The sequence below is a fragment of the Dipodomys spectabilis genome, unplaced genomic scaffold (assembly GCF_019054845.1).
Source record: "Dipodomys spectabilis isolate Male_0828 unplaced genomic scaffold, ASM1905484v1 ptg000081l, whole genome shotgun sequence".
NCBI lineage: Eukaryota > Metazoa > Chordata > Mammalia > Rodentia > Heteromyidae > Dipodomys > Dipodomys spectabilis.
In genome coordinates, this window is record NW_024870758.1 from 24,187,224 (window position 1) to 24,203,477 (window position 16,254).

At 39.2% G+C, this 16,254-nt stretch overlaps 1 protein-coding gene across 1 annotated transcript in view; it reads right to left on the bottom strand.

The window, feature by feature from the left end:
- Window positions 1–8,151: 8,151 nt before the first annotated feature.
- Window positions 8,152–16,254, bottom strand: part of Ly75 (lymphocyte antigen 75) — an 80,898-nt gene continuing 72,795 nt past the window's right edge. The window contains exons 32-35 of the mRNA XM_042683462.1: window positions 15,489–15,638; window positions 12,949–13,071; window positions 11,666–11,833; window positions 8,152–8,628 (exon numbers count right to left, since the gene is read on the bottom strand). Coding sequence (XP_042539396.1) covers window positions 8,450–8,628; window positions 11,666–11,833; window positions 12,949–13,071; window positions 15,489–15,638 — 620 coding nt within the window. The 3' untranslated portion in view covers window positions 8,152–8,449. The remainder of the gene's footprint in view (window positions 8,629–11,665; window positions 11,834–12,948; window positions 13,072–15,488; window positions 15,639–16,254) is intronic.

The window sequence follows — 16,254 nt, forward strand, 5'->3', positions numbered from 1 at the left end:
AGGATCGAACGCGGGGAGTCACGCGGGCCTCGTGCACAAGGGTTCACCAACTTCTCCCTCCCTCCCTCACCCCCTCTCTCCATCCCCCTTTCCCTCCCTCCCCCCTCCCTGCCTCCCTCCCCCCTCCCTCACCCCTCCCTCCCTCATCCCCTCTCTCCATCCCCCTTTCCCTCCCTCCCCTCTCCCTGCCTCACCCCCTCTCTCCATCCCCCTTTCCCTCCCTCCCCCCCTCCCTGCCTCACCCCCTCTCTCCATCCCCCTTTCCCTCCCTCCCCCCTCCCTGCCTCACCCCCTCTCTCCATCCCCCTTTCCCTCCCTCCCCCTCCCTGCCTCACCCCCTCTCTCCATCCCCCTTTCCCTCCCTCCCCCCTGCCTCCCTCCCCCTTCCCTCCTTCACCCCCTCTCTCCATCCCCCCTTCCCTCCCTCCCCCCGCCTCCCTCCCCCCTTTCCTCCCTCCCCCCTCCCTGCCCCCCTCCTCCCGCCTTCCCCCGCCCTCCCCTTGCCCCTCTGTTCTAGGAGCGAATTTAGGGAAGCACCAGGCGTCCTGCGTGCTGTCATCTGGGACGTTCTTTGTTGGGGATCACAAAACCTTATCTGTGTGTTTTTGGCAAAACTACCACTGAAATGACACTGCTAGAAAGGGAAAGCGACTGTCACTATGTCTCCTCGCTGATGGGAACTGGGGTCACTTGGTTCACCACCATCCCGTAGCTTTCGCCTTCGGATCAAATGCCATACACGCCCTTTGGGCAGCTTGGTCCATGAACTTTTGCTACAATACAGACATAAACTAGGCAGTTATAACCCGTGAGGGTTTCTGGAGCCACACAACACAAACTTGGGACCAAGCAGAGCTGCTTGATTAATAAACCTCATCGCATTTGGCAAAAGAATCCTATAACACCAAGTCTAAATTCAACAAAAAGACATACACGCAAAAGACTCAAAAAAAAAAAAAAAAGCAAAAGGGCAAACGAATGGAGTAGACATCCCAGCAAAGAAGATAACCAGATGGTATGTAAACTTATAGTAAGATGCTTTGCAAATTAAAACCAAAATTAAATACCACTACACACTTATTAGAGTGGCCCAAATCCAAAATACTGACAACAAATGTTGGCAAGATGTGAGGCATATCCCTGATATCATTGCTGATATCAGGGATTGTGAGCTAGAGCAGACATAGCCAGATACTTTGGTAGCTTCTTATAAAATGAAATCCACACCTGACACTTAAATAGACAAATTAAACTGTAACCTGCTTCTACAACCTTTTGAAATTTGGGGTAAAAAATAAACAAACAAAAAACCAAACCATCCAGGCACTAGTGGCTCACTCCTGTAATCCTAGCTACGAAGGAGGTTGAGAGCTGAGGATCAAGTTCAAAGCCAGCCTTGGCAGGAAAGTCCATGAGACTCTTATTTTCAATTAACCACCAGAAAACTGGAATTGGCATTGTGGCTCAAGTGGTAGAGCTCTTGCTTTGAGCTGAAGAGCTGAGGGACAGTGCCCAGGCCCCTTGTTCAAGCCCCACAACTGACAAAACAGCAACAACAATGAAACCTAATTTTTTTAATCACAACTCAACAAGCATACTTCTTGTTACTTGTCCAAATGAATTTTCAACACACACACACACACACACACACACACACACACACACACACACACACACACACACACACACACCCTGACCTGGCATAAATGTTTGTTAGTTTTATTTATAATTGACAAAGCCTGGAAATAACAAAAGTGGTCTTCAATAATTAAGTGGTTATACGGTGATTCTGTGCTACAAAGAAGTGAGTTATCAAGTTGTAGAAAGATATGGGGAGGATTGAGAAGGTGGTTCAGTGGTAGAGTGTTTGCCTTGTATGCATGAGACCCTGGGTTCGATTCCTCAGCACCACATAAACAGAAAAAGCCGGAAGTGGCGCTCTGGCTTAAGTGGTAGAACACTAGCCTTGAGCTGAAGAGCTCAGGGTCAGTGCCCAGACCCAGAGTTCAGGCCCTATGATGGGAGGGGGGTGAGAAATAAAGATATGCAGAAACCTTAAATGTGCACTGTTAGGTGAGAGAATTCAAGCAGAAAAGCTAAATATTATGATTCTGATGACATGGCAGTTTAGAAGAGGCAGAACTGTGGAGACAGTAAGAAGAGGAATGATGTCCAGGGGTGAAGAAGAGAATGAATAAATGGTTATGCATAGGATTATTATTAGTGAACTTACTCTGTATAATACTTTAATGGTATATCATATAATTATAGATCTGTCAGAACTGATAGAATGGATCTCTGGCCTTAGGATGTAGCACAGTTGGAAGAGTGAGTTCAGTTACAACACTGAGAAAAAAAGCCCCAATGTAAAAATTGTGGACTTGATTTAATAGCACTGTATCCATGTTGCCTTATAACTATAACAAATGCATCATGTTAAGGAAGATGTAAGTAATAGGAGAAACAGGATGTGCATAAACGGCACTCCCTGTACTTTATGCTCAATTTTTCTGTAAAATTGAAAGTCCATTAAAATCAAGCTTAACCCTTCCCAGTCCTTTTTAACTCCTCTGATAGTCCAATTTGAAGTGAAGTGATTATACCAAGAAATCTGACCCCAGGAGACGGGAGGCGGCCACTGTGTGAGAGACAGTACAAGCCATCTTCATTTACTGCTGGTCTTACCACCCATTCTAGGTTTAGCCTCCTGCACAATGTCAAGATCTCACTCAACTTACTTAGTTTTATTGTTCTTCTCAAGTTGACAATAACAGGTTTATAGTATCAACTCAAATCAAGAGCAAATTCTTCCCAAGGTCTTTTATATTTGAATCTGGAAAACACTGTGATTTTACACTCGTCCTGCTAAATACAAAAGAAAAAAGAGAGTTCTGCACAATTATGTGAGTTAGATACTCCCACCCTCATGCCCCCAAAGCAACTTTATTAATGTGTATTATTTTTCTTATTTTCAAATAATAGTCAACAATCTTTTCAATTAATATAGACAATGAACCCATTTCAGCAATGCTATTTTTCTAAGTAATTTGAACTAAAACACATTTTTTTTTTCCAATTGGTAACTGGTTCATGCTACCCTCCTTTTTTTGGTAAAATTATTGCTGTGTGTGGAACTCATACCTTTAATTTTTCCTGTTTCTTGATCCTCTTTGACCTCAATCCAGGTTCCAATCCCATTCATTTATCCAGCCTAAATCCCTATTTTTGACTTTCCCTTCCTTTGGTTCATCTACCAGCCAATTCTGAGCCTGAGGTCTGAGGTGTCTCTCATTTTCAGTTTCCTTTTCCAGCTTTGCTATAACTGAGTCAGAAAGAGGAAGTCAATCCATTTTCTTTCTTTTTTTTGTTGTTGTTGTTGTCGGTCATGGGGCCTGAACTCTGGGCCTGGGCGCTGTCCTTCAGCTCTTCAACTCAAGGCTAGCATTGTACCACTTGAGCCACAACGCCACTTCCGGCTTTTTTCTTTTTGCTTATGTGGTGCTGAGGAATCGAACCCAGGGCCTTTTGCATGTAAGGCAATCACTCTACTACTAAGCCACCTTCCAAGCCCTCAATCCATTTTCTTGATGGTTGTCCTTGCAAATAAATGGCTCTGAAGTGCACTTGGGGCCTGCATGTCTTTTTTGAAATCTCTTTATGTTAGTCCCTAGTCTTTCCTGGTCTTCTCGGAATTTCAGTGTCTTATTATTCTCAAGTTAATGCCCTCGTTCATTACCCCTCTTCCTTAACAGAAGATCTGAACTTAACAAGAAAATGGGACCATCAGACAGATATAAACACCCTGAAGTACTTACCTACAGTTCTTTCTTCCTCTTATGCCCTCAGGAAGACATGCTTTCTTGTCCCATCCACATCTAGTTCTTTCTTTAGACTTAGAACTGTGCCTCATTTTCTACAAGGGCTTCCATTAATGATGACCTCTTGTTGCCCAGCATGAACGCTTCTTCAAATTTCACTAGTTTTGTTTTTCTTCTTTGCTTCTAAACCTGTGAACCTCACTAGGTATGGTGGCCCTTGCCTATAATCCCAGTATTCCAGAAGCAGAAGCAAGATCAGAAATTTAAGGACTCTCTGAGCTATAGTAGCTACTAGACACCAACCAAAAACCAAAAACCAAAAAAACAACAAAAAAAAGGAAAACAAAACTACAAGAACTGAAGATATAGATCAGAGTTAAAGGGTTTGTCTAGCATGCCTAAGGCCCTGGGTTTGATCCCTATCACTGTAAATAATAATATTTCTGTAGCTCTCCTTTGCACATTTTCCAGAAAACAAATTCTTCAATCTTCCTTTGTTCTCTATGTCCTTATCTCTATGTCATTTCTCCAAATATTGCACACTTCTAGCGTATTTTTCAAAATCTCACATTTCCCATTTCATGATTTCTCATCACTTTTTAGCTCCCTTCCACTTAGACTCTCTTGTCATTTTGCTATAGTCCCCAATGTTTTCCTAATTCCTACCTAATTCCTGACTTTGCCTCACTATTGTTTAGCAGTTGGATCAACATCAATTTGGTCCTATACTATATTAAATGGTTACCCTGCCCGGGAATTTTGCCCCAGAATTTGTCAGTACCTATTACTAACTCAGATAAGGTACCCAGATTTGGCACTACTGAACACTCCTTAGACTTGAGAAAGTCATGTGTAAATAACTTCAGACAAACAGAAGGAGAGTCTTTGTGCATTTTTGCTTTCCACAGGCATATCAGTGGAGAGAATGGACTATGAAAAGAGCAGAAATAATAATAATCCCCAGAGGAAAAAGATAAAAACCTGCAATAATGTTGTTGGTAATTAAAGATAGCTTATTTACTGAGGAATCTGAGGTAGAAATTTTTGGGCTTGATGAGAAACAGGAGCTGAGTGAAGATGACTTCTAGTTTTTTTGCTTCTTCGTATCAACTGAAAACTGGTTGGGAAAATGGGAAAGAGGTTTCTTAAGTACTGTTTGAGGGAAAAAAAGGAAAAAGAATATGTTTATGCATGTATAAGTATATATATATATATATATATACACACATGCACATGCTTTTTTGAGATGTAGATATAGTGAGAATGTTTTAATTTAAAATACTCAGAGAATTATAACTAATGCTATAGATCAGAAGACCTATTTTTTTTAAAGCTTCTTTTGAGAAAGAATTCAGATTTGTCTTCTTCAGCATGAGGTGTGTGTGTGTGTATGTGTGTGTGTATGTGTGTGTGTTTTGTTGGTCATGGGCTTGAACTCTAGGCCTGGGCCCTGTTCCTCAGCTCTTCAGCTCAAGGCTAGTTACCACTTTAGCCACAGCACTACTTCCGGCTTTTTCTGCTTTGTGGTGCTAAGGAATCGAACCCAGGGCCTCATGCATGCAAGGCAAGCACTCTACCACTGAGCCACCTTCCCAGCCCCGAGGTTGTTGAACTAATTAATAACAATGAGGTCTTTATTTCTCCAAGAGGGTTTTAGGATTAAATGAACCAAAAAATGAAGGAATGTAGACTTCAGATTTTCTCTAGAAAACTCTTATTAGTGGGGTCAAGACAGAAAAATACTAAAACTACCACAGTTATTTGCAGGAAAGAATTCTCATACCCGGCTGGGAACAGGGAGGAGAAGGAACTGGGGTGGGGGTAAGCAAGTTTGTATTTGTCTGCTATGCCTCACCATTAGGTCTATTTATTTTGCTTTTTTATAAACAGGTTTCTTTTCTTTTCTTTTCTTTTTGTCTTAGGGTTGAACTCAGGGTCTAGGTGCTATCCCTGAGCTCTTTTGCTCAAGGCTAGTGCTTTATCACTTTGAGCCATAGCCACTACTTCCAGTTTTCTGAAGGTTAACTGGTGATAAGAGTCTCGGACTTTCCTGCATGGAATGGCTTTGAAAAGCAATCCTAAAGTCTCAGCTTTCTGAGAGCTAGGATTACAGATGTGAGCCACCAGCACCAGCAAGATCAATTTTGTCAGACTGTGTAGGGCTGGGTTAGTGAGGGAAGCCTGGAATGCATCTGTCGCCTTTAGCCCTTCTGAAATATCTGGAACAGGGGAAATGAGGAAGGAAAACCACTAGGGGCAGACAGATGGAATATATTGAGACTTTTCACTCAGAGGGGTTGGGAGTGGGGTGAGATAGGATCTCCTGAGGGGAGCACAAAGAAAGAAAGAAATGAACAGAACATGGATGGGAACATTGTGTTCTCCCCCACTCCCTCCCTGTCCCTCCCCTGCTCCTCCTCTCCCCCCCACCCACTTGCTGGTGTTCTGCCACTTAAACTAAAAGCTAGTTAGTTGGAGACTTAATCTTCTGGACTTTTTTTTTTTTTTTTAACCCAGGATGGCTTCAAACTGAGATTCTTGAATCTCAGCCTCCTGAAAGAGCTACAATTACCTGTGTGAACCAAAATTGCTCATCTTGACAGTTTAAAGAAACATGGAGCACAAAGAATCCAAAAAGACTAAAATCAAACATGCAGAGATGTAGGAAAAAATTGTATTTATTCTTTAAAAAATGTTCTCAAAATCTTTAAGGAATGACCTGATTTTATAATATCTGGAAACAATTTTTCATCATTCTATACACTTAACACAGTAAAGCCAATTTAGAGATGTTTTGTTCAGCAACAATCAATACTTCTACTGAAAAGATAAAAGAAAACAATTTTAATATGGAATCAATGCTATGCACAGCTGCACCTTTACATCAAGCTGGCTTAGTTCTTTGAGGAAACTTAATTACAAGTTATGTAGATCACAGGTCAAAGACAACTAAAATATAAAATAATTTCAATTAAATATTTTAGGGCAATTGTAAAGTATATTAAAAACTGTCTTAGAAAATTATTTACAACTTTATTGTAGTATAAACTCTCTAAACTTCAAATCAATCTATGCATTTAATACAAAAATAAAGTTTAAGTTCAAGAAACCAGACATCCCCCTATTGAGTGGATGCCATTATTAAGAATATATACTAGGTGAGGGGCTGGGAAGGTGGCTCAGTGGTAGAGCACTTGCCTTGCATGCATGAGGCTCTGGGTTCGATTCCTCAGCACTATATAAGCAAAAAGCCGGAAGTGGTGCTGTGGCTCAAGTGGTAGAGCGTTAGCCTTGAGCTGAAGAGCTGAGGGACAGCGCCCAGGCCCAGAGTTCAGGCCCCACAACCGGGCCCCCCCCCCCCAAAAAAAAGAATATATACTAGGTGATAAAATTAAAAGTAAAACCATAAAACACAAATTCCAAAAATGTCCTTAGTTATTCAAAATATTTCAATAAAATATTTTTGGGCAATTCTAAACTATATTAAAAACTGTCTTAGAAAATTATTTAAATTTTATGATACTATAAACTCTAAATTTCAAATAAATCTATAGATTTTATATAAAAATAAAGTACAAATATAAGTTCAACAAACCAGATATGTACCCTGTTGAGTGTATGTCATTATTAAGAATATATTCTAGGTGATAAACTTAAAAGCAAAACTATAAAACAATGTTTCCTTAGTTATCCTAAAATTTAAATAGCTTAGTAGTAATTACAGAGTTTCAATGTAAAATTTTCATTTGTACAAAAAGAAGTTACACAGTGCCCTGAAGAGACTCCTTTTCAGTTTAGGGCATGTAAAAAAGGCAATAAAATAATAAAAATTCTTACAAAAGTTGATGTGCTATGGAAACAGTATAAATCATAAAATTTTCAGTTGCTTCTCAAGTTGAGTCCTTTAAAAAGGAAAGTTAAATGTAAACTGGAAAACAAAACCCATTACTATAAGGTAATATATTGATCTATTCCATCAAAAATGTTCTCATACTTTGGCAACCATGATAAACTAAATTTTCTTTAAAATACATGGTATTATGACTAATTAGGAATGCTAAACCATTTTATTTAAATACACATTGTCATGAAATATCTTTGGGCTAACATAAGAAGGACTTAGCCAAGAGGCATCATATTGCTATGTAAAAAGTAGGTTGTACTCTTTAGAAACTATGTACTAAGTGCTACCAGTGGCTATTATGAAACATTGATAGTAGTTACAGTGGGCTTTTGCCTAGAGTTATAAATTGAGCATTTGGCCTGGTGCTCTTAAATATGAAAAGGTAGATGTGTGACTTTAATAATATGCCCCTTTTATTTTTCTAAGAAGTTGTGTTAAAATGTCAATAAATATATTTTTACTGTAGATCCAAATCACATTCTTGTAGAGAAAATTCACATAAGTTTGACATATTATCCTACAATGTGACTTCAATTGTAGCTGAGTCCTCTCCATTCTCTTGAGTGCAATTATAAACATGACATTTAGTGGAGAATTAATTGTGTGTATCAGCATAAGCAACTAAACAACTGACCAGGTACTTGAGGCTTCTACCTTGGAACAGAACAGATACTGACATAAGGAAACTTTTAAGTGGCTCATTTTTCTAACACAGTAGTGCAAGAATTTACTCGTAGAAAGAAGGGAGCATGATTTCATCCTCATTTATCCCTTGTTCATACCGCACAGATGAGAAACTTGCCAAATGGAGCCGGTTTTTCTGGCACAGGAACCAGATCAGCCCAGTGATGAATGCTAAGATGCTCAATACCACAAACGTGATGACCATTCCTCTATAATCAGGGCCTGCATCAGGAAAAGGAGGACAGGATGCGACAGTCAGTGATCATTGCTATTGATCTTATTCTGTAAGCTGAGTGCACCACGGATCCCATGTGCACATGACTGCTTTAACATCGAATTTGCTCTCATAGCAAACACTTAAGTGCTTTCTTCTCAAACTTAAATCTTTACCTTTTCATTCAAATCTCCTTTATTGCCATTGATTTAAAATTTTTTTTTTCCCTAAAATGACTGTTTAGATAAGATTCATTCTGCCTCCTGTTTTTCTGGATCTTGGTCCCATGGTAGAGATATAACTCAAGGCCTTGCATATGGTAGGCGAGTGCTGTACTACTGAGATACACCTTCAGCACTTATCTCATGACTTTAAATACCACTTTTTTTTTTTTTTCCAGAGCTGAGGACAAGTCAGGGCCTTGCGCTCACCAGGCAGGTGCTCTTCTACTGAGCTAAACCCCACCCCCGACTTTAAATACTCTCTCTATGCTGAACAATTCATCTCTCACATAGTCAGCTGCGTATGAGAAAGCTCCATATGAATATCTCTTCCTTGTCCTGATAACTCAGAACGGCCAGAAAAGAATTCTTGATTTATATTGCCCTAGCCTTGTTCCCACCTATCCCTAACTCTTGGTTGTTCTCTGTTCTATTTAGCATAGAACTGAAATTGTTTTTTGCTCTTTGGGGGAGAGGCTACCAGAGTTTGAACTCAGAGTCTCAAGCTTGCCAGTTAAGTTTCTAGCTCAGAGCCTTGACCTTTGTTCCCAACCCCTTCAAAGCCTGGCACCTATCTACAATCTAGCTTCTGGCTGAGCTCTCAGCATGCTCTGTGAGCTGTGCCCTTCTCCTAACCTCTGCTGGGGTGGCCTTGCAGACCTCAAGCTTAGCATCTGACACTCATTTGCATGTCTTCTCTGGTATCCTAATCTACTGTGCCCATGCATTTAATCTTGGCCACACAGTTTATAACTATTTGATTTTTGCTTCTCTTTCAGAATGTGATCTGCTTATATACTTATCTGTTTCCTCTATTACATTTGTAAGCTTGTGAGAAGAGGGGCTTAATTTGTCTTGTTCAGGTGAATCTCAGTAAGTAGAACAGAGCATAGTAATTCAGTGATGGAATAGATGCCAATCATGGCAAATGGAGTTTTATCTCTTAATATTTGTATACTCAAATGGGAAGCCTTATGCCAGATGTTTTAAAATGTTAATGTGAAATTTTAGAGCTTTCTCCAAAAATAAAGTTAGTATTTTTATAGTTATTTTATATCCAAATTCACAATAATGTGTAAGTACAAGTTATGAGTTTATTTTTGTCAGTTGTGGAGCTTGAACTCAGGGCCTGGATGCTATCCCTGGGCTCTTTAGCTCAAGACTAACTCTACCACTTTGAGCCACAGTGCCACTTTGAGTGGTTAATTGGAGATGGGTCTCAGTGGGACTTTTCTGCTCAGGCTGGTTTTGAACAGTGATCCTCAGAACTCAACCTCTTGAGTAGCTAGGATTACAGGTGTGAGCCACTGGTGCCCAGCCACATTATGATTTCTTAAAAAAGATACTCTGAACATTTTAAGTAGTTAAATTTAGTTTTAGATTGTTTTAAAATTAATCATTAATTTTAGGGGATTGCAGCTAGTTAAAAATAGACATTTCAGCTTCTTATAGTCAAAACTATAGTAATTTATTCTATAATTTGACTACATAGAAGCTGAAATGAGAATATGAAATATGAATAAAATACATACACCTCGAAGAAATTACCTCCCAATATTATATATGCATGTGTGAAATACCACTGTGAACCACTGTGGCATACACTAGAATGACAAGAATGTAAGGGTATAGATACAAGTGGGAGGGAGGAAGGCAAACTGAAAAGGTGAAGGAGGGTGAATATGGTCAAAATATTACATATACATGTGTAAAAGTGGAACAATGAAGCTTGTTGAGATTGGTTTAGGAAGGAGAGGAAGGATGAGAGAGGAGTGAGTCTAATCAAGATACAGTGCATGCATATGTGTAAAAATGAAACTCCTTTGTACATCTAATTAATGTTAACAAAAATAGGGGAAACACTTTAAAAATCATAAAAAAGAAAGATTACTTTATATCTTTGATAGCTTCCTTTTCTTTCTTTCTTTTTTTTTTTTTTTGGGTCCGGTCGTGGGGCCTGAACTCTGGGCCTGGGCGCTGTCCCTCAGCTCTTCAGTTCAAGGCTAGTGCTCTACCACTTGAGCCACAGTGCCACTTCCGGCTTTTTTTTTTCTGCTTATGTGGTGCTGAGGAATCAAACCCAGGGCCTCATGCATGTGAAGCAAGCACTCTACCACTGAGCCAACTTCCCAGACCAATAGCTTCCTTTTCTAAGGGAGAGAATTATGTAAACTCTGGACTAAAATTTTATTGGAGAATTCTAGATATACTATGCCTTTCCTGGTACTTTTTTTTTTTTTTTTTTTTTTTGATCATGGGGCCTGAACTCTGGGCCTGGGTGCTGTCCCTCAGCTCTTCAGCTCAAGGATAATGCTCTACTACTTGAGCCACAGTACCACTTTCGGCTTTTTCTGCTTATGTGGTGCTGAGGAACCGAACCCAGGGTCTCATGCATGCAAGGCAAGCGCTCTACCACTGAGCCACCTTCCCAGCCCCATCCTGGTACTTACTTTTCAGGGAGAAAAATTTCATGGTTTAATGAATATTTTGGATTTACTTTATAACTATGTCAGAGCCAAGTATAAAATCAAAGCAGATGGATTATCTGCTTATTTGGTGACCTGTTCTGCTAAATATTTCCTTAAGAATGGGCTCCATTGGCTGGGGATGTGGCTCAGTGGTAGAGTGCTTGCTGCCTAGCATGCATGAAACCCTGGGTTCGATTCCTCAGTACCTCATATCCAGAAAAGGCCAGAAGTGGCACTGTGGCTCAAGTGGTATAATGCTAGCCTTGAGCAAAAGAAGCTTAGGGACAGTGCCTAGGCCCTGAGTTCAAGCCCCAGGACTGGCAAAGAAAAAAAAAAAGAATGGGCTACACACTTACCCAGAGGAGCTTTGCAGAGGACTCTACTGTAGCCATGTAAACATTCAACTTTTCTCCAACTTTCATTTGAAGCTAATAAAATGCTACATTTCCCATCAACATTTTTACTTTTATTTTCCCATTTGACAAATGTTGCTTCTGTTCCATCTAGCCAACTCCAAGACTGATCTGAAGAAAGACATTAAATAGGATTATATAGTATACATATGACTATACTTACCATTCCTAAATTACTGGGCTCAAAAGCATCTGGCTCAACTAATTAATTTACTTTCAATATTGCAGTCTTATATGATAATCATTATTTAAAGAAAAACACTTAAAATGAACAAACTTTTGTGTAACTACTTTAGCTGCACTCATCCCATTTCAAATGCTCAATCCTGAGTGGCTGATACGCACTACCATGGACAGTGCAGAAGAAGGAGGACATTTTTATCTTTGAGTGAAGTTCTATTCAACACTAAGATTTTTGTTTTGATATGTGTGATCTGGTGAGTGTGCATAGTTATGGTGTGAGCGACAGATTTGTAGGGATCAATATCCTCCTTTCCTTAAGAAGATTGACATCATGATAGTTAAGCTGCTGTAGGAAGAAGGGTCCAAGAGGGTTTAAAACACCAGCCCCCTCCAATGTCCATTCTTTATTTTCAGCTGAGGTGGCACCATCTGCTGGTGTATACACACAAATTCCAGTTCATTTAAATGGCCAACTTTGAATCTATTCACTTTTTGGAAAGTACTTAATATTTTACAATTCATGTTTATTTCATTTACTTAAAATTTAACTTTTTGTAAAATGAGAATCAGATTTCTTATTATTCTACCAAATTTGTATTCTTAAATGCATTCTATGTCAGTTCCAAGTTCAACTCGGACCTTCTATTATTCTTGAAAAGACGTTCCATAAATTTTCTTAAAAATCAATTCTTTACAATTGTGCCAAGCTTAACAAAAACACCATTAAGACTTAATTTTGATTTATGGTAAAAATATTATAGGTTCCTTGTTGGACACAGACACAGCTGTAGAAAATATCCTCTCATGTTGGTCCAAGGATTTTAGGAATACGAGTCTCCAACAATTCCAGTTGACAAGCTAATTTTCTATTTCATTAGGAGCTCTCATCATTACTAAAGTTATTTACATATTTCTTCAATACTTCAGAACCTGCACATCTAGCTTACTGATCAATAAGGAGCATTTGAGTCAGCCAATATCTGATGCTCTTTAGCAAAGCTGATTGGTATTTAGTAAGCAGCACACACAAATGCATCACTTACCACCAGAGTGTTGTAATAATCCAAGCCAAACTCTCATGGTAATATTATTATTTTCCCTCATCAGTCTGCTCACGAATTTATTCTCATTTTCATTCTCTATGGTGACAATAGTGGCAGAATGATCTGTTAGAGGAAAACAAAGCGTACCTAATTAGTTGTGTGTAAACTAGCAACTGTTTTATCCTGAGCTATCCATTGGAGAAAAAAAAAACTTTCATTAGAAAAATAACAAAAAAATCAAGCTTTACATAGAAAGTAAACTGGAATTTGTTATAATTTAAAAGTACTTCCAGAAATCGTTTCCCAGAATAAATATTTTTAAACTGAAAATTTACATAATAGGCATTACATGTCTTTTAATCTTGGCATTGTCTAATCAGAGAGACTCTGTGAACTGCTAGTCATAATAATTAGGGCCTATGGCAGTAGAAATACATGGCCTATGGATGTTTCACATTTTTTCTTCAAGCCTTTTGTATAACTCAATTTTAAACTTGTTTCTGCTAAAAAAGAATTAAAATACTAGAATACTAGAGACCATTAGCCCTCTTTTCATATGACCTTATACATATAGTTAATCATGCTAATTTTAAGTTCTTAAAAATAGTATAGAATTTAATGAATATTTTTGAAGTTGGACAGGAGCCATAAACCAGAGAATCAGGTAAGGGGTAAAAATAAGTAATAATTAGGACTGGGAATGTTGCTTAGTGGGTATAATGCTTGCCTAGCATGCATGAAGCCCTGTGTTCGATTCCTCAGTACCACATAAGCAGAAAAAGCCAGAGTGGTGCTGTGGCTCAAGTGGTAGAATGCTAGCCTTGAGCACAGAGAGGCTCATGGACAGTGCCCAGACCCTGAGTTCAAGCCCCAGGAATGGCACAAAAAAAAAGAGTAATAATTAGACTTGGAAAGATTCTAAATGAAATCCAATAATTCTCCACAACTTCAACTACCTATCTGTATGTGAACTAAAGCATTTCTTTTGTGGTTGAGTATACTTTCAGAGGATGCAAAGGTAGTCTTTGTAGTACACCCCAGTGTGTATGTTGTCTTAATACTGTACATCCTAGAAGATTATACTGGAAGGAGTAATTACTACCTCACAGAGGAAACAGACTCAGGAGTTGTTCAGGTTTACATGGCTAGTCAGTTATAGAATCAGAATGTCAATTTTAGTCTTTTTTGTTGTTGTTGGTGGTCATGGGGCTTGAATTCTGGGCCTGGGCACTGTCCCTCAGCTCTTCAGCTCAAGGCAAGCATTCTACCACTAGAGCCACAGTGCCACTTCTGGTTTTCTGAGTGGTTTATTGGAGATAAGAGTCTCATGGACTTTTCCTGGCCAGGCTGGCTTTGAACCACAATCCTCAGCTCTCAGCCTCATGAGTAGCTAGGATTACAGGCGTGAGCCACTGAGCACCGGGCAATTTTAATCTTTTTAATAAGATAGTTTTGAGAGTATATGATTTGCTTTTGTTATGTCAATTCATTCATTCCTACCTTTGAAGCGAGTGTTGTTTCCTTTTTATTGTTCAGATGAGAAAAGAAACATTCCATAACTTCTACTGTGTCACTTAAGATACTAGATGTGGAAGTTCATTTGTTATTTTCACATAGCGGTTTACTTAGTCTTCTTTATTTCTTCTCATTTACTTTTCCTTTCCATTTATTAGTTTTTTTCAAATATTTGTACATATCCACTTATGTGGACAATGCATCCTTATTGGTGTCACCCCTTCCATTATTTTCCCTTTTCTTCACCTACCCTTGCCTCACACATCTCATCAAGAATCCTATTTCCATTTTCATGCATCCATGTACTTTTATTTTTTTCTTCTGGTTCCATTTCTGAGGCTTGAATGCAGGGCCTGAGTGCTGTTCATGTGCTCTCTTTTCATCATGGTTAGTGCTCTACCACTTGAGCCAGAGCTCACTACCTATTTTTTGGTGGTTAATTGGAGATATGAGTCGCATGGATTTTCCTGCCTGGGCTGGCTTCTAACTACAATCCTCAGATCTCAGTCTCCTGAGTAGCTAGAATACAGGAGTGAGCCACAGGCATCCAACTCATGTACTCATGCTTATATTGACAATTTCCCGTGACTATTCCAATATTCATTGACCATTTACATTATAAAATACTTAACCATATCCTTTATGAGAAATGCCATTATAAAACAGTCAATATGCCGGGCGCCAGTGGCTCACTCCTGTAATCCTAGCTACTCAGTAGGCTGAGATCTGAGGATCGCAATTCAAAGCCAGCCTGGGCAGGAAAGTCTGTTTGACTCTTATCTCCAATAAATCGCTAGAAAATGGAAGTGGCACTGTGGCTCAGCGGTAGAGCATTCGCCTTGAGCTGAAGAGCTGAGGGATAGCATCCAAGCCCAGAGTTCAAGCCCCACGACTGACACACACACACACAAAAGAAAACAGTCAATACTTTCCCAAATGTAATATTTGTTTCCTATTATTTCCTTAAGTAAATGTTCTAAGAATTAAATTACAGATTTAAAAAGAAGGAACAAATTGTAACTCACCAAGTTGTAGACATAACTCTTTGGCCTCTGAAAAACTGTGCAATGCCTGGTCAGCTACGTAGCAGTGATCAGCATACTGGATCCACTGTGACCTGTTGTCTTTTGCCTCTGGACATCTTAACGAGTATGTAAGAGGGGATAGTGCTTTAGCTGTGAAAGTGTTAGACACAGCTGTAATAATGAGCAGAAAAATGTGACTGTTTTTCTAAATCTCAGTTAGTATTCCTATTTCCAATGCTTCTGTAGGCAAGAAGCAATTAATTAAATTCACACACCAGAGAAAGTCACACCCACTCTGTAAATACTCATTCTAGTTTGCTTTTTAGGACTATTATCTTTGTAACTTAGATGACAGGAAAACAGTGCTCAGCCCTCTATGATAGAGCTAGACTTACTATAGTTAGTCTAAAAACAGCTGGAAAGACAGACTTGGAAAAGCAACCTAATAGGAAACAGGCTAATGGGTTTGATATTCCTCTGAAATAAGTAAAATTCTTCCTTTCCTTGGATTCCTTTTTATTTTGATAAGTCTAACTTTGCATAGACATTTAAAGAACTATTTTAGAACTCACACTGTAAGTAAAAATTTGGAGGGCTGGGAAGGTGGCTCAGTGGTAGAGCACTTGCCTTGCATGCCTGAGGCCCTAGGTTCGATTCCTCAGCACCACATAAGCAAAAAAAAAGAGAAAAATTTGGTAGTTTTATGAAGCACAGCAAAATCTCCCCACAGCTTTCGTATGGCTTCCCCTTTAAGTCAATATTTTGT